The sequence below is a fragment of the Orcinus orca genome, chromosome 12 (genome assembly GCF_937001465.1).
Source record: "Orcinus orca chromosome 12, mOrcOrc1.1, whole genome shotgun sequence".
In the NCBI taxonomy this organism is placed as follows: domain Eukaryota; kingdom Metazoa; phylum Chordata; class Mammalia; order Artiodactyla; family Delphinidae; genus Orcinus; species Orcinus orca.
Genome location: NC_064570.1, coordinates 15559033 through 15580411, shown reverse-complemented (window position 1 = coordinate 15580411; position 21379 = coordinate 15559033). Strand labels below are relative to the sequence as shown.

At 41.7% G+C, this 21379-nt stretch overlaps 1 protein-coding gene across 11 annotated transcripts in view; it reads right to left on the bottom strand.

Annotated features, from left to right (window-relative positions):
- The window catches only part of LRP11 (LDL receptor related protein 11), a 65741-nt gene that overhangs the window by 34309 nt on the left and 10053 nt on the right, over nucleotides 1–21379 (bottom strand). For 10 of the 11 annotated variants that reach the window (XR_007470426.1, XR_007470427.1, XM_049695153.1 and 7 more), the window contains exons 3-5: nucleotides 10652–10793; nucleotides 7829–7954; nucleotides 6775–6981 (exon numbers count right to left, since the gene is read on the bottom strand). Coding sequence is in view for 9 of the 11 variants with exons in the window: in XM_049695153.1 (XP_049551110.1) it covers nucleotides 6775–6981; nucleotides 7829–7954; nucleotides 10652–10793 (475 nt within the window). In the remaining 2 variants the exon portion in view is untranslated. Of the gene's footprint in view, nucleotides 1–5628; nucleotides 5771–6774; nucleotides 6982–7828; nucleotides 7955–10651; nucleotides 10794–21379 lie in introns of those variants that run through there. The other variant, XM_033405100.2, reaches the window with a different exon arrangement.

Below are 21379 nucleotides of genomic sequence, written 5' to 3'. Positions count from 1 at the left end.
TTTTAATTTCATTTTCAGTCACCATAGAACAGGCAGGCATGTTCCAAAGGGAAGTTGGAAAACCAGCAGGGAAAGTGGCTACTATATGGGCCTCCCTTCCAGAATGTTCTATAGCTTCCTGTGACCCCTGCCAACTAACACAGACCACAGAATTGTCCTTTCTCACTATTCACTGGTAGACCACACTGCATGTCTGCAAAACAGGTAAGAGGAAGCTCTCTTCAGGAAATGCTCTGCATTGTCCTAGGACGAGAGCACAGCTAACCAGTGACAGTTGGTCTGCTCATACTGGAAATGTTATTTAGGCCTCATTACAGTCATAAAACTCATTGGCATTCTCTTTGCTTGTTTTCATATTGTTTGTACTAGGCAGCCTTGAAAAAGCCTCTACAGCTTGTCAAAAATTAGTTTAAAGGAGCTCCAAGTTCACTCTTGGAGGCAGGCTAAGAAAACTATCAGTGTTTACGAACATATTTGTATTTGGCTGGAGGTTAATATTTTAATCCTAGCAGAATGCTGGAGGTATTCAACTAACTTCTAGATAAAATAAACCATGTCATTTTGTTTAAAACCAAGTGGTTCCTTGGGACTGACCCAAGAGGGTCAGATGTCACAAAACAGAATTTACTATATAAACCATCTATAGATTTCAAATAATAAAATTATGTAGTCCCCACTACAGTGGGGACTTTTAGACTGATACCTCATAGAAGGTAGGAGGTGCCTCTTCCAAGACCAACGTTTCTCTCAGTGCCCCAGAATACTTGCGTATGCTTAAAGGCATCTGCTGATTATAGCTCATTAGATGACATTGTCCAAACAAGTGAGTAGGTCAACAAAAGAGGACGACTCCCTTCAAAATAAGTTTGTGGAAATAACCATCTGATTATCTTCATTTGTGATAAGTACATTTCCTTTAGCTGGATTTCCATTCATTTGAGAATCCAGTTGATTCCTGCCACCATGTTGGAACATAATAGACTATTCAGCTTAATAGACTTCAACACATTCAAACCACCTTCCCAGAGGTGTTGCTATATAGTTTCAAAATGGTTTCTCAGTTAGAATAAAGATAGTTCAACGGAATGAAAATATGAAATACGGGGCATGTGAAAAAATCCCTTTAAATATCCTTTGTGAGAATGTCCTCTCTGAATAAAATACTTTCCATAGTAAGGCAAAGGTAGTAGTTGCTTGCTCATTACCTCCAGAGATAAGGCGAACAGCGAGGCTTTGGCGTATTTGGCATGGGAATCCGAGAACGTGCAGGCAGAAACCCTCACCTCCACACAGAAGGTTGTGCGTTCTACTAACTCCATGCCTTAATCCGGATCCTTAAAGAATCTGGCTAACCTGCTGGGCTGAACGTGAATTCTCATTTCGAAAACAAAAACAAACAAAAAAGCAGATTCAGTGTGAAGGTGGATACACCGCCACTTTTCTAGCACTCTGCAGAGCTGGAAACCAGATTTCTTTCCTTCGGCTGGGTCATATACAAGGGGACAGACAGCCTTGGGAATGGATGACTTGGGCCACGCAGGAACAGGCCCTGCAACTGCAACCATCTTCAACAGCACAGCCACTGTGCTATTGCATCCCAAGGAAGCGCAAGCCCCGCTGCGACGCCGTGATCCGCTCCGACGGTTCTAAGAGGACAGAGTGTGGGTTCACTGGTGGAACTGCATATTCGCACACACCCTTAACTTCATCCTTAGTGACATGCTTGGCATAAATTCCCAAGGGCAGGATAACTGGGTCAAGGCATACACACAAAGCTTCAGAAACTGCCCTCTGGAAGACTGTACTAATTTGAACCCCACCAAAAGTATGTGAGACTTGCTTCTCTGTACTCTTTCTTTTAAAGATTTGTTTTTAAAGGTCAAGTCTTATTTATTTATTTATGGCCGCGTTGGGTCTTCGTTGCTGCGCGCGGGCCTTCTCTAGTTGCAGTGAGCGGGGTCCACTCTTTGCTGCAGTGGGTGGGCCTCTCATTGCGGTGGCTTCTCTTGTTGCATGGGCTCTAGGCGTGCAGGCCTCAGCAGCTGTGGCTCACGGACTCAGCAGTTGTGGCGCACGGGCCCAGTTGCTCTACAGTGTGTGGGATCCTCCCGGACCAGGGCTCAAACCCGTGTCCCCTGCATTGGCAGGCAGATTCTTAACCACTGCGCCACCAGGGAAGTCCCATACTCTCTCTTTTTTTTTTTTTTTTAATATTTATTGGCTGCATCCGGTCTTAGTTGCACACGTGGGATCTTTTATTGCAGCGCATGGGCTCTTCATTGCAGCACATGGGCTCTTCATTGCAGTGCATGGGCTTCTCTCTAGTTGTGGCTCACGGGCTCAGCGGCCCCGCAGCATGTGGGGCCTTAGTTCTCTGACCAGGGATCGAACCGGCATCCCCTGCATTGCAAGATGGATTCTTAACCACTGGACCACCAGTATTTCCCTCTCTGTACTCTTATAAGCATTATTATTATGTTTTCACCTTTGCCAATGTGATACATGAAAAACTGCATCTCATTACTTTCTGTACACATTATTAGTATTAATCTTAGTATCTCTTTAGCGTCTCTTCAATGAGTTAAGTGTTATTTATCCTCACAAGTCTGCGGGGGAAGGAAGCAGCAGAAAAATTAACTTGTTCATATTTACTGTACTAGCTGATAATCCTTGTAAAACTCAGGCATAGGTCACAAACAATAATGCATTTTAAGTCTACTATGTTATGCTGAATATAACATAATTTCAAATCACATGAAATTGGAGGCTGGGGATTCCAGTCTGGTGGTCTCAGGGATAACAGAAGAGGAGGGAGAAGGGGGATGTTGTCCAAACAGAAACCATGTGTTGTGGGAGCCCTTTCTAACACTTTAAAGGTTCTATTCTTTCTTTCCCACTTTCTTTACCCTGGACTTTTTTTTTTTTTTTTCGTAATATTTTAGCTGTGCCGCGCAGCATGCAGGATCTTAGTTCCCCAACCAGGGATCAAACCTGTGCCCCCTGCAGTGGAAGCACAGAGTCCTAATCACTGGACCGCCAGGGAATTCCCACCCTGGACTTTCAAAATTTGTGTTTTTGATGGACATTTAATAACATATGAAAATACTCATGAGTGAGAAAAATAAAAGTTTTGTAAAAATAATATCCTAATTTTGTTAAATGTGAATAAATGTATGTGTGTATGTATATAAGTAAAAGTAACTGGAAGAAAATGCAACAAAATGTTAATGGTGAGTTTTGCTAGATGATTTAAATTTTCTTCTTTATAGTTTTCTATATTTTCCAAATTTTCTACAGTAAATACATATTACTTTAGTGATTAGGAAAAATAATACATAGAATAAATAATAACTGGATATTAATCTCTCTGCATCTGTGAAACTCCATTCTTTACGTCTTCATAGCCCAAGTCAAAGGCTTATTATCAAAAAGAACAAAAATAGAGATGCAGGGACTTCCCTGGCGGTCCAGTGGTTAGGACTTTGCACTTCCACTGCAGGGGGCACAGGTTTGATCCCTGGTCGGGGAACTAAGATCCCACATGCTGCTGCACCATGCAGCAAGGCCAAAAATTAAAAAAAAAAATAGAGATGCAAAAATATTTCAGATTGGGTGTCAACTATCATTAACCGGTGGTGGCAGCCTGGAGCATTATTTGCAAAAGGGTTCTGAGGCTGAGTCCTCAACCCCCAGGAGATAAAGCTGGGATCACAGAGCAATATCTAGCATGGACAAGGGCTGATGGAATCCTGCGTGGGCGTCAGGCGTTTCATATTCCCCCAAACAGATACCAGGCTAGAAGGGCCTTAGGGGTCATCTGGTTGAAGCTCTTAATAACTGATGAGGAAACTGAGGTCCAGAGACATGAAGCAATTACTCAGGGTTCAAAAGGCAGAGCCATGACTAGAACCTAACGAAGGAGACTGGCCTTTGGTCTTCACTCTGCCTTCAGCTAATTCATTCAAGTTCATGTGTGCCTCTCGTCCACGGTGACGGAGCAAGAGTTCACCCGTCGTGGCCTCCGAGAACTCTGTTCTCTCTGTCAACTTCATCCCTGCTGCCCAAAACACCTGGTCTCCCCTTACTCTGTTTCTTAGGTGACTGTCTTCTCCATACAAACATTCCATATGGAGAAAATGGAGTCAAACAAATCCCAAGGTTTGGAAGGAGTGGCAAAATTCTCCCATTAGGTGGCAGTACGAGCAAGGAATAAACAAAAGCAGGCATCTGTAGGGCGCTTAACCTAAACTGTCTGAAAGAAAAGCCTTTTGTAGGATATTTTGTAGACATATTTGTATTGAAGCACTTTAAAATCTACAAAGTCCGGGGTGGTGGTTGTGGTGGTGTGCTGAATTGGGCGATTGGGATTGACATGTATACACTGATGTGTATAAAATGGATGACTAATAAGAACCTGCTGTATAAAAAAAAAAAAAAAATTATTCAAGTCATCCAATGATGGAATGACCCAGTTGACTGTATGACTGATTTGACCAATAACAGAGTGATGTGAGTAACAAAGAGATCTGTAAGTCATTTTATTTATAGGAAATTTTAAATTCTAAGAACTATTCTGAAGACTGATCATGAAGTTATCTTGCATACTTGGTGAATTTAGATCTATTTTTAACAAATCACAAACCTGTATAGTGATAGTACACATTCTGAGGGCTTTAAAAAGATCTTTCTTATGTGATTATTTAGGTGATTTTTCCCTTTACTTATTGAATGTTTGTATGTGCATCTGTATGTTGTATGTGCATCTATATGTGAGCATGCACATGTGTTGGGAAATATAAGTAAGAATTTAATACATTTGTTTTACAGGAAGCTTTGAAGAGACAGAGCATCTCAAGTTTTCGATTTCTAACATAAATACATTTTATAGACAATATATTGTTTCAGGGGGTAGAACAGATATTCTTCTTTGGTGATTACTTATTGATTTTCTTTTGACTATAACAATTTAAAGTACTTTATTGCTTACATTTAAATAAATGCTAAATCAATAGTAAGTTATACAACCATACAGTGGATATATGTATAGAGACATTATCCAGAATACGTGCCCTGGTCAGAATGGAGACTTGTAGAAATACTCACTTTAGATGACTCTTACAAGAGCAGAAATGTGAAGAAATAAAATTATCTTACATTTCATCCTCAATGCTCAATTTTTACAAGTCATTTTTGTGATCTAACTTTTAAATAGGACAACCTAAGGCAATTGTATTTTTTTCAAATTTTATAATGGATAACATTCATGGTCAAATTTTGAGACAGAGAACTAGTAAAATGTTAATTATGAGCCCTGACTCTGGTATTGACCTGTTTCTTTTTGAAAATTATTTGACCTTTCTAACTTTCAAAATTCAAAATAGAAATATGTCTGTTTTTGACCACATCATGATATGTAATTTAAATCAAACAAGACAAAATGCCTTGAGAACTTAATATATATAGGAACGAAAATGTCTACTACTTAAGTGTTTTTATTTTTATTTTATTTATTTATTTATTTTTTGCGGTACGCGGGCCTCTCACTGCTGCGGCCTCTCCCGTTCCGGAGCACAGGCTCCGCACGCGCAGGCTCAGCGGCCATGCCTCACGGGCCCAGCCGCTCCACGGCATGTGGGATTTTCCCAGACCGGGGCACGAACCCGTGTCCCCGGCATCGGCAGGCGGACTCTCAACCGCTGCGCCACCAGGGAAGCCCTCCTTAAGTGTTTTTAGAGTAGCTTTCTTGATTTGGACAGAAACAGAATAGTTCCTAAAGAACAGAAATATTAGACCATATTTGATGGCTTTTCTTCCTTTTTATGTTTATGTGCATTTCATCTCTTTGAAAATCCCAGTGACTCTGATCCTTATTTTTCTCAGTGACTTTTATGCACAATAAAGGATGCTCTTTGTAAAGTGTGAAAAAAAAAAAAATAAAATCTACAAAGTAGATAAAAGATTGGAAGGAAATATACCAAAATATTAAAAGTTGTTATCAATAAAGGGGTGGTATTTTAAGTTATTTCCTTTTTTATTATTTGCAACTTCTGTATCTTCTATAATGAACAAAAAAGTTTCATAAAGTAGTTATTGAAATAGTGACAGATTATTTCAGTAAAATGTACGCAGAGTTTGAGTACTGAAACACATTCACAAAAGCATACAGAAATGTATGTCTCCTATGTCATACAATCAAGCAAATATAAATGTGTAAAAAACTGTTAAACAACAGAATCCTGTAATGCTTTAGGAGTATGCATGAATTTTAAAATATTATTAGCCATATTTTTAGAAAAGCAAAAGATGATAGATTTAGTTAAATTGGAGGCATAATACTGAGATATTAGCACATGCAACCATTTCAACATAATACAATATTTTCTTCACATTCACTTGTTTGGTGTGAAGAGGATTTACATAAATAGGTAGGGGTTATGCTGCTTCGCCTCAAAATAACCTAAAATTTAACACTTAGGGCATTAGTTTCCTTAACACAGGTGTTGAAACTTTTAAACTCTAACTTATTTACAGATAAATGTATTGATACCTCTGGAGTATGTATATACGTACGTATGTATGAACGTATTTGGTAGGTGTTGCTTACTATAAATAATCAGAAAAAATGTCAAGTTTTTTTTCTTTTTGGCCCAATTCTTCATTTTAACTCCATCCTTTAAGATATTTCCTTAACACTCTTCAAATAGAACCTTATTTTGAGCCAAGTGTCATTATAGAAAATGAGACTCTTTGTGAAAATCTGCCTCAAGCCCTTACCTGGCATCCCAGGATCAATGAGACTCTCTGGTCCCCAAAAGGCAGAATGATTCCTCTTTTCCATGGCTGATGACGCAGGTGGCTGTTCTGGGGCAGTGGCTTCCTGGGACTTTTCCCGCAAGGAGCCCCTGCCTGCATCTTTGCTTGGTCCGGTGGGTCTAGGCTGTGCCACAACCGTGTGGGTCACCATCTTGCGGTCAAGGCTCACTGAGGGTGAAAGAGCTACTATCAGTTGTTGGGTTTCTTTTCTGAACTTTGGCTAAAACCACTAAATTTGCCAGTAGATTTAAAGTCATGGACATTTGGGAATGATAACTTATTCATCTAAGATATATCAAGAGTCCCATAAAAAACTATTTGTTCTTGTTTTCAAATGAGTAATCAGTTCTCTTCTAATAATTCGCTTTCTGAAAGTTCACATAAAGAAAGAGACAAAGACACAACTTAAACCTAAGGTTTTGAGATTTGTCATCCTTGCTCAAACCAGTACTTCATTAAACTTTCCACAGCTCTTCCTCCTTTCTTGCGGTGAGCATTTATACACGTGGCATTATAAGACTGATTTACAGCTCAGACTAACCACACCCTCATGTCATAAATTTTCTAAAAAATCTATCAACAGAAAACATTAGCTCATTTCAGTTTTTTTTTTTTTTTTGGTTTTGTTTTGGCTGTGCAGCATGTGGGATCTTAGTTCCCTAACCAGGGTTTGAACCCACACCCCCTGCATGGGAAGCAGGGCAGCCTAACCACTGGACCACCAGGGGAGTCCCTCATTTCAGTTTTTAAAAAAGCATATGCTAAAGAGCATTTTTAGGATGGGGAAGAATCTTGTAGAAAATTGAAAACAATCTCTTAAAAACGTAAGTGATATCAAAATTTGACATTTGTAACTCGCATTAAAGACATAGTAAATGCTCATTTAATTTAAGGCATAGCTCATTCACATGAAGTTATACCTGAAACAAGGCAGAAAAAGAGCACTACTGAGTTTGCATTTATTGTGACAATACAGACATCCCTTCTACCCCAAAATGTGATGCAGTCAACTCACGATTTTGACAGAAACCTTCATCAGACCCATCAGGACACTGCTCCACTCCATCGCAAGCCAGCGTGATGTCAATGCAACAGCCGTCATCACAAAAGAAGTGGTAGCGTGAGCAAACATTCGAGCATCCTGTTCGTAAACAAGTCTCAAGTCACAGGAGTGCAGGAAAAAAAGACTTCTACCGTGTCAAGATTAACAGAGACTACACATATAGTGAAATGCATTTGGATAAAGAGATGCAGATAATGAGGGAACACCTAACAGTCTGTGCTCGAGCAATAGATTCTGGGAAGGTTAGGGGGTTTCTTCTTGACCTTCCTGACTTAATTCTTAGGAATCACCATGGGCTCTTCGTCTTTTTTTTTTTTTTCCGGCTTATTTATTATTATTATTTTTAAACATCTTTATTGGAGTATAATTGCTTTACAATGGTGTGTTAGTTGCTGCTGTATCACAAAGTGAATCAGCTATACATATACATACATCCCCATATCTCTTCCCTCTTGCGTCTCCCTCCCTCCCACCCTCCCTATCCCACCCCTCTAGGTGGTCACAAAGCACCGAGCTGATGTCCCTGTGCTATGCGGCTGCTTCCCACTAGCTATCTGTTTTACATTTGGCAGTGTCTATATGTCCATGCCACTCTCTCACTTTGTCCCCTTCACCCTCCCCGGCTCTTCGTCTTAGGGCCCTTCTCTAAGGCAATGATACTTTAGAGGTGAGAACAGAGAAGCAGCAGCTCTGGTCTTCCCCATCCAGCCCTGGGTTTCCTCCCTCAGGTGACCCACTCTGCATTCATCCGTTCGTCCATCAGCTCCCCAGCAGGCCACTTCACACCGGTTCACCCCTTGCACAGTACTTGGCTGGCTGTGTTTTAGCAGAGACACCACTTGCTTTTTTTTTTTTTTTGTATCAGCTGGCCATTTGTTTTTCTCATGGTGATTTAGGCTGAGCTCAGCTGGGCTCCTTCCTTCATGTGTCTGTGATCAGCTGTATAGACACCACTTTCTATGTGCTATTCTTGCATTCACATTCCCTAAGTAATAATTTTTACTGAGATCAACTTTCTACTATTGAACCCTGTTTGCTGGCCACCATAGATCCATGGTGCTGTAAAGAATAAACAGAATCTTTAGCTACTAGCTGGTGAGAATTTATTTTCTACAAATAATGAAATTCCCTTCATTTTGGAGCTCTTAAGAGTTTTTAACCCTCAGAGCTACATGTATTTTCTTGAAAGGCATTCCCTGCACCCCCCAACTCCAGATTAAGCCAACTTTACTTTATAGTTGTTAGCTACATAACAACTGCTGACACAAGTGATGTGGACTAAAGGTATCAGGCTAAAAGTAGGTCTTAAGGATTCTGTAATTCTCCAGGGACAGATGGACTAGACTATTATCTCAGTTCATGGGAGAGTGGTACATGATGGTATTTCTGAGACAAATGGCTGAGCACAGTATACACGCCCAGGAGAGTCTTGGAAACGTTCTACTGGAAAGAAGTTCAATTAAAATGCTGGGAGAGGAGTCCATCTGGGTGGAAGGCAATTCGAAGATACCTTGATTATGGAGGAAGAAGAGGTAAAGAAAAGAAATGGTGGCAGAAAGAAGAGGACGCAGGAAACCAGCAGTTATGGCTGAGAACTTGGGCCTAGAAAGGAGAATCTGCTTCGGACACAGGGAAGGGGTTGGGAGGAAAAGTAAAGGGAAACTCTGTGGACACCAAGCAGGATGCAGCCTCTGCTTACATTTCTTAAACTCATGACATGAAAATCCTAACTATCTCGAGGCTTTCCTGACTCCTTGGTAGTTTTGGAGCTAGATCCATATTAGTAATTTACCCATCTATTTCTAGATTAGTGGTCTCCAAACCTGTTTGACTATACCTATCTCCAACCTACCCATCTATTTCTAGATTAGTGGTCTCCAAACCTGTTTGACTATACCTATCTCCAACCTACCCATCTATTTCTAGATTAGTGGTCTCCAAACCTGTTTGACTATACCTATCTCCAACCTACCCATCTATTTCTAGATTAGTTCCCGTTCACCGCAGATGCTGGGAAGGCATCCGCTGACCGAGTGACAGGACCCTCACACATACACTATCTCAGCACTTCTCCAGAGTGAATTGGGGGGAGGGCTTCCCTCTGCCATACCCCCATATCTTTAGTGCTGCTGAGTTCCATATACATTTTTTTTTTTAACTTGATGAGCTAATCTTAGAAATGTAGATGTTTGGGAAAGTAAGAAACAGGTAAATGAGAGAAATGAGTTTACATTGGGCAACAGAACGTGAGAAGCATTATATATGTCGAGCTATGTTATTAACGTATCTGTGCATCTGTGTAAAGCGTCCATGACAGTTTTTAAATAGTCCTTTTAAATTGACACATGCATGCATATATTTTAATTTGTTTTCAATGTACTCCTTGGCTGCATACTTTGAACATACATATCAAATAGACCACCCTCCTTTAAATCCTCTCCTGGAAAAGCCAGATGTCTTTCACGAAACTGAGTCACGGAAAGATGGAGCATCTCTCGGGCCCCGTGGCTCACACAGCCTACTCTCATCCCCTGGAGTGTGGAGCGCTCCCCCGCCCCAATTCAGCAGTGTCACTTAGCCCAAAATACAATGCAGCCTATTTTTGCAATCATATTTTTAGTAAAGATTTTCCCATTCAACAACAGCAAAAATAAAATGAAAGGGCCCCTGTAATGCACAGTCAGAATATAAAATGCCAATTTAATACCAATCCTTCCATTGATAACCTGGTTTCTGTTGGCAACTGTGAATGTGAGGGAAGGGCTTTCTTCTCACCTCCTGTGGAGAAGGCCACGGGAAGCACGGTCACCGAGACGCTGTCAGAGCTCCTCTGCCCAGCAGTGTCCATCACCGTCAGCTGAAAGGTGTATGTCCCTTCCTGTAGGTGGGACAGCTTCAGGGTTCCGGACTGAGGCACCTGATACCCAAACAGGAAACATCATATTTAGTTAAGAACCTGAGGCACAGAGTCCAGCATCATCCTGAACTGGAAATCAATGTCATCCTTGAAGCAGTCCCATGACCCACTTCTCCACTCCTGGTCCAAGGTTGCAGAATACTAATCACACACAATTCTGGCAGATTGGTCAGAAGACTTGAGCTCCGGTGGGACTGGGGCCTGACACCCCCTTTCTCCTGGAAACTTCCCCTCCCACGCCCATCCACATGGTTGCATTGGAAGGGTCAGTTATGACCTCTCCTATGGCCACAGGGGTGCCAGGCTGAGGGGAGCCTCTGGCTCAGAGTCAGGCAGGCTGTGCGAGGTGGCAGCTATGCGACAGGTGACACCACTGTTTATCGTTTCTTGGGACTTAGACAGGAATGCCTGGAAACATGGGAGCAGATGATGACCACACTGGAGCATGCTGACGTGAAGCCCTGCAGCTTTGAGCAGGGTGGTGTGAGAGAGAAGCTCTGTCTTCTGTCCCAGCTTGTCTGCCAGAACGTAGACCTAAGACTGCCGAAGGCCAGCAGCCTTGGGGTGTGCTGACCTGGGTGTATGAGAGGAGAGGGTAGATAGTAGGACTGAGTCAGAGTAGGGATTTAAGGTGGGTGCGACAGGGGGATGCTGAGTGTGGCCACAGGAGTGAGGCTGAGATGAAGTTAATGGAGATTTTAAGAGACCAGGGAAGCCTTGAGGCTGGAGGCTGTGGGGGCCATCCATGCAAGACATCCTCACCCAGGCCCTGGTCATATCTCTGGGAAGGCTCCTGGGTGTCAACACTCAGCATGCCTGTGTCAAACTAAACCTCTGCGGGCCGTGCCTTCCCTGGGAAGCCTCTTTCCAACGCTGGGTCTGGAAGGACACAGCATCCCTCGTCTAAGGGGCCAGTCCCGCCACCTGGGCTGTGGATGTCTCCCTCTAGCCTTCCTAGGCACCTCTTCTCTGATGCAGGAAACACCGTATCCAGATCCAGACCATGGTAAGCAGCTTCAACATCTTGGGTGCACTCAAATTTAGGTCTTTTCAAATTAAATATCCCCTCCCTGGTGCCTTTTTTTTTGAAAAATGTGCTTATAGGGGAAGGATAGCTCTGTCAGACTTTGCGGCTCGGCTATCCATGGGTGTAATGACGACCAACTGTCTCTACGGGAAAGCTCTGAGAGCTGCTGGATTTGGACACCAACAGAAAAGGGAGATGCTGACAGCTGCTGACAGAGAATGGATCTTGCCCGAAGGGCCTCCGAAGAGGGCTTTGCGTTCGGCACCAGTCCACATCTGCAGGCCCTGCCTCTATGAGCAGAAACTAAGTACAGTAACTTAATACCAAGGTCTTTGTTTGAGGCTTATTTTGATAACTGAGAAAGTCAATAAGGTCCTATTAATCTCCTGTGAAATTTCTTCTACAAAAGGCTCCCCTCCCCTTCTTCTGCAGTAATTTGTTTAAAGCTTTTGCTGTTTCACCTTAAGTCTCCCAGAGCCAGTGAGAAACGGAAGTAAACACTTTGATTTTTGGATTTCATCATTTCAAGATTTTTTTCCCTCTGTGTTTTTATTTCCTGGATGCAGAAAACTTTCAGGTTTTGAAGCCATAAGAGATAAAACATTAATCTGATTTGATTTTTTAATCCCTTTCATAACACAGCTTGGCATGTCTTTTTTTTTTTTAAATTGAGGTATAGTTGATTTACAATTTCAGGTTAAGTTTCAGGTGTACAACACAGTGACTCAAACAATTTTTAAAGGTTATACTCCATTTATAGTTATTATAAAATGTTGGGTATATTCCCTGTGCTGTACCATATATCCTTGTAGCTTACTTATTTCAAACATAGTAATTTGTACTTTTAATTCCCTGGCCCTTTTCAGTTTAGTTATTTGGCTAACAAATGCTATCTTTCCTCAAAATCAGATATTAGAATATATAGAACTGTAAGACGGACGTTTTCCCTTCAAGCACCAGGTCATCTTTTTGGACATCTCCTCACATTTATATGGCACTGGAAAGGATTTAAAGTATTTTACAAACATTTCCCAAGTGTCAGGATAAAAAATACACACACACACACACACACACACACACACACACACACACACACACACACATAAATGTATATGCAACATACCCAATTTGTAACTTGGAGAGAGATATTACCTTTAATAAAACAAAGAGCTTCTAATCTCTGCCCAAGATCTCCTGTTCAGCAGTAACAGAGCCTTTGATGGCTGGCCTCTGGCTAAATCAATGTATAATTCACTGCTATTCTGGCTCAACTGCACCTCCCTAAAATAGTAATTTAGTGGCGAGGAATACACATTTGGGTTTATTTATATACCACACACACACACATACATACATGATTATTATATATACTGAGTTACAAAAGGAGTACTACCTGTCTATTCCCCTACCCCCATAATTGCTTCTAAAGTATATAAGGCATTGGGCATATGTCAGTTACAAAGTAGTGACAAGATAACGTGGTACAAAATATTTCAGTAAGAAACTCCATTGAACCAATGAACCCAAACGCATTCTAGCCTTCTGCCTTGTGTCAACTAATCCAACTTGCAAAACCGGATGAGAGCTCTATAGCGGTTTGAAGGCCTTTACGATCCTTGTTATAATCCAACGCCATTTCCCTGCACACACACAGAGAGTGAAGGAGACACACAGGGCAGCTGTCCTGATCAGGAGAGGCCAGAACATAAACTGGCACCACAGCTGTCGAGATACTTCAGGTGAACATGCTTAGGTTCTGTTCTTCAGTTACATGTTCCTTTTTCTATTTACTTTTCATCATGAATATGACCCAAAGTTCTGTAAAAAAGAAGCAAAATGAATTCAACTGTTTGTACTTTCCTAGTTATATATGCTCAAATGAATGGAGTTAGATCATAGTCACAAAAAACTCTGATGTACCCATCTTTCCCAATTGTGCAGGAAGGTGATTTTAAGAGCGTTTCCTCAGGAGTTGGGGATTTCTCTTATCCTCACCAGAGGAGGATCATTCTCAAAAGAACAGAACCAAAAAGGCAGTAATTAAGACAGAATTACATTGCTTATCTTGAGGTTTCAGGAATCAAAGGGAGAAATATTTTTGGACTGGGGCTTTTCTCCTACTTTTCAAATTCTCTCAAAATGTGTGATGTAAATAGCGCTCCACTTATAAAACCAGCCATGATTAGAAGCCTCTAGAAGTACAGAGAGGAAAAGGGAACCTATTCTTCCTGTTACAACCCAACCATGTTTTACTTCTGTGTTATTCTTTTTTCTTATTATGCATTTCTTTTTTAAATAAATTTATTTTTTTATTATTTTTGGCTGAGTTGAGTCTTCGTTGCTGCGTACGGGCTTTCTCTAGTTGCAGCGAGCGGGGGCTATTCTTTGTTGCGGTGCATGGGCTTCTCATTGTGGTGGCTTCTCTTGTTGCGGAGCACGGGGTCTAGGCACGCGGGCTTCAGTAGTTGTGGCTCACGGTCTTCAGTAGTTGTGGCACACGGGCTTCGTTGCTCCGCGGCATGTGGGATCTTCCCGGACCAGGGCTTGAACCCGTGTCCCCTGCACTGGCAGGTGGATTCTTAACCACTGCACCACCAGGGAAGCCCTATTCCTCTTCTTACCTCCAGCAGTCTTCGAACCTAAGTTCTAAGACTAGAAACTTAATGAATATTTGATGAATGAATGAACAAAAGAGTGAACAGAATGGCAAATGACATAAAAGAAGATGACAGAGAGCTAGAACAAGAGCAGAGAAAGAGAGTAACACTAAAGCTCCCATCCTTCCCACCAAGAGCAGGACATTCCCTGAGGGCGTGAGCCAATTTTCTTGTACCTGTGGCCATATGCAGTTTCTACAGACAGAAGATCAGCACTGCTGCCCTCTTGCTTCTTCTCCGACTGCCCTTCCCTTCTTTCCAAACCAAGGAAGTTTGTAAAAGTATGTTATTGCACAGACCACTGGGCAAATGGGCAACTGACCTCCAGGGAAAGCCAAACCTGATTCTCATTTTAAAAGGATACTGATTTTCATGGTCCTAGGTTACTGTAATCAGAGGATATACATTGAACTTGAAAGCCCTCACACATGTTCAAAATTTTTGCACTACAGAATGTGGATCTTTTCAATCCGAAATTTTCACATCGATATGAGTCCTACTGTCAAAATATTAAGAGTACAGAGACAGGTACCACAGGGCTCGCACCTGCAAAGTCTTCTCTGATGTCCCTCAGCTAGATTATAATCTCTCCCTCCCCCTGAAGTCCAGGGGCACTTCATCTACATTCTCTTTTGGCCTTGCCACCTTCTACTTGGTATTATCGTTATTTAGGGGCACATCTAATCTCCTCAATGGAAGGCAGCTCCCTGAGGGCAAATACCCTACAAATTCTTCATAGGGCCTTACTCCCTTGCTCCTTGCCAGTAGAAGGCTCTCATAATTTTTGTTTGTTTGTTTATATACAAGTGAGTAAATTCATTCTTACTGTAGTTCAGTTAAACTATTGGTCAAAGAGACCCCACAAATAGTTTACATCCCAAGATGTTTAGAATTAGCTATAATAGTTACCTCTCCACGAGTGCTCATTCTGTGCTGTGCAATGTGCTAAGCACTTTATTTGCATTTTCCCATTTTAACCCCCAGTGGAACACTCTCAGGTAGTATTATTTTCTTCACAATTGAGGAAGCTGAGGCTTAAAGAATGAAGTAATTTTCCCAAGTTCACCCCACAAGGGAATTAGCAAAACTGAGTCTGAACCCAGGCCATATGATTCCAAATTCCATGCTTGTAGCCACTATAGAATTCTACCTCCAAGTTAGCAGAGCTCTAGGCCTTTCAGGTCCTTATTCCAAGAATCATTTCCTAGAAAGCACTGAGTCACAGCTTATACACAAACCAGCTAGCTGTTGTGGTCTGAAAAAGCAAGATACTTCCTCATACACGCAAAGTCCTTTAAAACCTCTAAAAGTGCTTCTCCCGCCCACATCCCCACCCTACAACCCACCGCCAAATAGAGTGCCAGGACCTTTGAAGGGACAGTAACAGGAAGTCAGGTTTAAACCCAAGGGGACCTGAAAGCCCAGACTGACTGCAGATTCCTGTGACGCTGGAAGCCTATTGTGCTATAAATTTATTGTCTGGGAAGCTGAGTGTTTCTGAACAGGAAAAAGACTTCAAAGCTTCTGTTGCTATTGGAATAGAGCTTTCACAAATTCTCAATTTACCCAGATTTATTTTTCATGAGGTACGTGCTTTTTTTCCCAGGGAGATTATTTTTCATTATTTCCTTATAAGTAGTTTTCTTAAAGAAAAAAATGCAGTTAAACATTCAAGGCCCTGAGCTATTGTGTGAAAGGAATTCATGCTTAAAGGGCAGTCTACATCAAGGCTCACGGTTAATTCTGAAACACAACTGGTATGAATTATTCATCTATTATGCTCTCATGTGTCTTCCTGCTTAATTGGTGCAGTAAGTCCTAGGATTTGCTGTTTTTTTTTTCCTGACGAATAACACCCTTCATTCTTTTTTCTTTACACTTTTTTAAAAAAATTATTTTTATTTATTTATTTGGCTGCGTTGGGTCTTCGTTGTGGTGCGCGGGCTTCTCATTGTGGTGGCTTCTCTTGTTGAGGAGCACGTGCTCTAGGCGCGCGGGCTTCAGTAGTTGTGGCACGTGGGCTCAGTAGTTGTGGCTCGCAGGCTCTAGAGCGCAGGCTCAGTAGTTGTGGTGCACGGGCTTAGCTGCTCCGCAGCATGTGGGATCTTACCAGACCACAGCTTTAACCCATGTCCCCTGCACTGGTAGGCGGATTCTTAACCACTGCACCACCAGGGAAGTCCACACCCTTAATTCTTGAAGCAAGACACAAAGAAATACTTAAGGCCACAACGGAATATTCATTCGTATGCAACAACTTTTTTTTTTCCCCCAAAATAAATTTATTTATTTTTGGCTGCACTGGGTCTTCGTTGCGGCGTGAGGGCTTATCATTGCGGTGGCTTCTCTTGTTTCGGAGCATGGCCTCTAGGCGTGCTGGCTTCAGTAGTTGTGGCACACGGGCTTAGTTGCTCCGTGGCATGTGGGATCTTCCCGGACCAGGGCTCGAACCCACATCCCCCGCATTGGCAGGCAGATTCTTAACCACTGCGCCACCAAGGAAGCCCCATATGCACCAACTTATCCCCAGATATTATTCAGGAAATTTGCAGCCTTGATAATCTTCTGTGTCTCAAAAATGTTCTGTGGGCTGCCATAACTTTTTGTCCTTTATTCAAAGCTTCAGGTGAATAAAATAACTGATGGGCAGTGACGCAGGTGAAAGTTTGCAGAGGTTCCGATCCGTTTTGGTGCCCTGGGGTGTGGTGCTGTTTTGCTTCTCCTTCTGCTCTCACCTCCAGCAAACAACTAGACCCTCTGGTTTTTCAGTGTCAAAAAAATACATTTTTTTAAAAAGCCCTTTTTTGACTCAGACCAGACTCTGAAGGGTTTCCTCTGTAGGCACTGGAGGAGTGAGGTTTTGTTCCCTATTAAAGGCCTTCTGGGCACTGGTGAGCACATGGAATAAGTATTTGGAGTTTGGGGTTCCTTGGGAGAATCTTTAAGAGAACATTACCCAGGCACCAACACAGCCCGCCTGGGTGTAAGACAAGGCTACCAGGGACGGCATGGACACCATCAAAGGAAAGATGATCTCAGAATAAATTGAATGATAACGTACTTTTTTTACTGTTTACTATGTGCTGCTCACTGTTCCAGGGGTCTTATTTGCATTACCTCCTTTTATCCCAGTAATAACACCTTGAGAGGAGGGCTTTGGTTATTCCCATCTTGCACAGAGGAAGTGGTGAAACGAGGATTCAAAAACCAAAGCAGGGCTTCCCTGGTGGCGTAGTGGTTCAGAATCTGCCTGCCAATGCAGGGGACACGGGTTCAAGCCCTGGTCCGGGAAGATCCCACATGCCGCGGAGCAACTAAGCCCATGCACCACAACTACTGAGCCTGCGAGCCACAACTACTGAAGCCCACGTGCCACAACTACTGAAGCCCGCGTGCCTAGAGCCTGTAGTCCACAACAAGAGAAGCCACCACAATGAGAAGCCCGCGCACCGCAATGAAGAGTAGCTTCCACTAGCCACAACCAGGGAAAAGCCTGTGCGCAGCAACGAAGACCCAATGCAGCCAGAAACAATAACTAAATTAAATAAAATAATAAAATAAATAAATTTAAAAAAAACAAAGCAAAGTAGAAGCTGTGCTAGAAGTATTACCTATTTGATCTCTTTCATTCACTGTTAAACTGACTCACTGAGGGAGGAAGGAAATAGTTGAAATGTGATATGAAGCTTTCTCAGTTACTTACTTATCATTCTTCTTTCTTTTTAAAATTTACAGTCTACACCCTCTCTCCTCCACCCCACCCCATGGCCTCGAATATCTAGGATAAATTTTATTGAAGGGATTTACATTTTGTTTTCATGAAGACTAGATACTGTCCAATAGCCAAGAAAAAATAATAGGTGATATGTGTCTAGGATCTCCCTTGATGAGATGCAAAGTAATTGTTAGACAACACTTAGCAGCTCTTCCTAACATCAGTATGAGGCCAGAGTGCGGAAAGATGTTGTCCTGCCCACCTTGCTAGGAAGGATGATAAAAATTTGAGGCTTAAAAGGCCACTTTTTGAAAGGTTAGCAAAATAGTCAATCACTTTTAAAAAAGGAACCAATCAACTTAGCAAGTACTATTAGAAACCTAGTGAGTACAAAGTATAGTTCTAGACTTTAGGAGAGAAAGGGAAAAAATATCAAGAAAGGAAGAAAGAAAGAAGAGAGGGAGGAGGAAGGAAAGAAGGAAGAGAGGAACGAGAGGAGGGAAAGAGGCGGGGGGAGAAATCCTGACAGCATCCCAGACAATTGAAATCCCTTTTCCACCCATCACTCAGTCCCCCACTGAAAAGAATTCTAAAGAAATCCTTCATAATCCTTATAAATTCTGCTGTGATATTATAGATTTTACATATATCTTTGACCTGTTATCAACAATCATAGGTGAAAAACAGGAGACAGATGCAGTTAGCCTTTAATCTTCAAAGATCACCGTAGGTTCTCTGGTACTTTGTGTATTGGTTAAACAACCAGGCTGCCTTGAAAATTCTGCTTACTAAATTTTTATAAAGTCTTTCAATACGTTTTTTAATCATCTCCTTAACGTATATGATTCTTTCATTTTGTGAGCATTTTCAGTATTGACCCAAATTATATCCAGGGAAACTGACTGAGGAGGAGTAAATGACAAAACATCTCCTACGTGAGACAGAAGGCAGTTTGAAATTCAACATTTATTTTGCGTTCTCTTTCCCTATGACGAAAAGCCAGTATTCTTCTTTCTATTTATATTCCGTGCCCAGAAAACCTTTTCTCTAAGGCTCAGTTTTAAAATACTACGTTAATGTGTTGAGGGTGGTCTAAAAAGGAGACTAATTGGGAGATGAAATATAGACCATCCAGTCTCATGGAACTTGGGTTTTATCAAGAAGGACCCATGTTTCTGTTTGCTCAGGACAGTCTCAGTTTATCTCTGTGGTCCTGGTGTAATTATTAATACCACCTCCTTTCATTCCCAAACATGTTTCAGTGTGGATGATAATACACCTATCTGTTTTTAAAAATTAAGTGTGTACAGCAGGCACACCGATGTGCAACTGGTTTTCAGTTAATAATGAAGTTACTGGTGTAAACAATACCCATCCTTTAGTACGCTTCCATTACACATGGTATTCTAAGACAGTTTAATTTTCCACATCTGGTGAATGGAAATCAATCTACAGATTTATGAATTTCAAATCTCCCTGAACGTCCTCATACTCTGTTATCATGTTCCTAAATATCATATTTTACATTCTGACTTCAGATTTACATGTATTATCAAACTCAGTGACATCTAATGGACTACCTGAAAAATGTGTCTTCTTACATTTAAGAATGTATTATAGATTAATAATACCCAGTTAAATAGATGAAGAATATCCTGTTAGAGGGCAGAAAATATATGACTTTAAAATCAGAACCTCTTGGGAATTCCCTGGTGGTCCAGTAGTTAGGACTCGGCGCTTTCGCTGCAGAGGCCCGGGTTCAATCTCTGGTTGGGGAGCTAAGATAGAGCAAGCTGCTGGGTGTGGCCAAAAAAAAAAATCAGAACCTCTTGGTTCTGACCAATCATCTCTCTTATTCATTTTCTTCATAAATGAGGAAACCAAGTCAGAACATGAGCTTTCCCATATGTTTAGTCGATTTAAAGTGCTTGGTACTGGGACTTCCCTGGCGGTCCAGTGGTTAAGGCTCTGCGCTGCCAATGCAGGGGGTGCAGGTTAGATCCCTGCTCTGGGAACTAAGATCCCACATGCCACGTGGCCAAAAAAATTAAAAAAAAACAAGTGCTTAGTACAGTACTGGACACACACTAGATGCTAAAAAAGGTTAGCAATTAATTTGATCATAATTAAGCTGGCAGCATAATTCCTCTTAGGGTGAGAACCTCATTGATTTTTGTTTTCTGAATACCTGAATGGGTCACTTGGATGTGAAAGGACAGTCCTACAACCTGGTCTTAAAGTATCCCAAAACAAAGGGAGGGCTGACTGTTCTACCACCAAAGATGAGAGAAGGAGGTGAGGACCCTGCAGACAGTGGAGAAAAGGGGAGAGGAGAGGGGACAGCTCAAGAAGGGGTTGGGATAGGCACTCAGCGGAAAGCCTGACCAATGAGAGTTGAGTTAACTTTGGGGGCATTCATGAATGTACACCATTATAAGACAGTTGCAGTTTGATAGCAAATGACTCCTCTATTGCAGACTTTGTCACTTAAATGTTGGCTTTATAGCTTTAGGTCTATGTGCCATCGCCGTTATACACTTGGCTGGGGAATTAGTCTACACTTTCCTCTAATTTTTTTTTTTTTTTTCCCTCGGCCCCGCCGGTCGGCATGCGGGATCTTAGTTGCTCCGACCAAGGATCGAACTCGTGTCCCCTGAAGAGGAAGTGCGGAGTCTTAACCACTGGACCACCAGGGAAGTCCCACACATTTTCCTCTTGATGGCATCACAGTCAGCCCTAAAAGTCTATAAGAAATGCCTAATCTTGTTACTTCTTTATAAATATCTTCAATAAATTAAATACTGAATCATCGGCATTATTTCTATTCAGCATTTATATATATAATTCATTGTTTACAGAGTAGAGCCTTTAGTAGCAACTATGAAAAGCTAGATGATAGTAGAGACAGATTTGCAGCTGCTTGAACAAATATATCCCACGAGTGCCAATTAATTAATTGTCGGCGTCCATCTCAAGGGAACTCTCATTGCAGGCTGATCCATGGCTTGCCCGGGCACCTTTCCTGATCAATCTTAGTTCTCAGAGATTTCAGTAAAGATACATTAATTTTGCAGCTGACACATGCACAGAAGAATGATAAATATGATGGATGACCCTCAAAGTTCAAAATTATTTCTGTTGTAGCTGAAAACCCAATCACTGAGATATAAAAAGGGTAACCATAAAG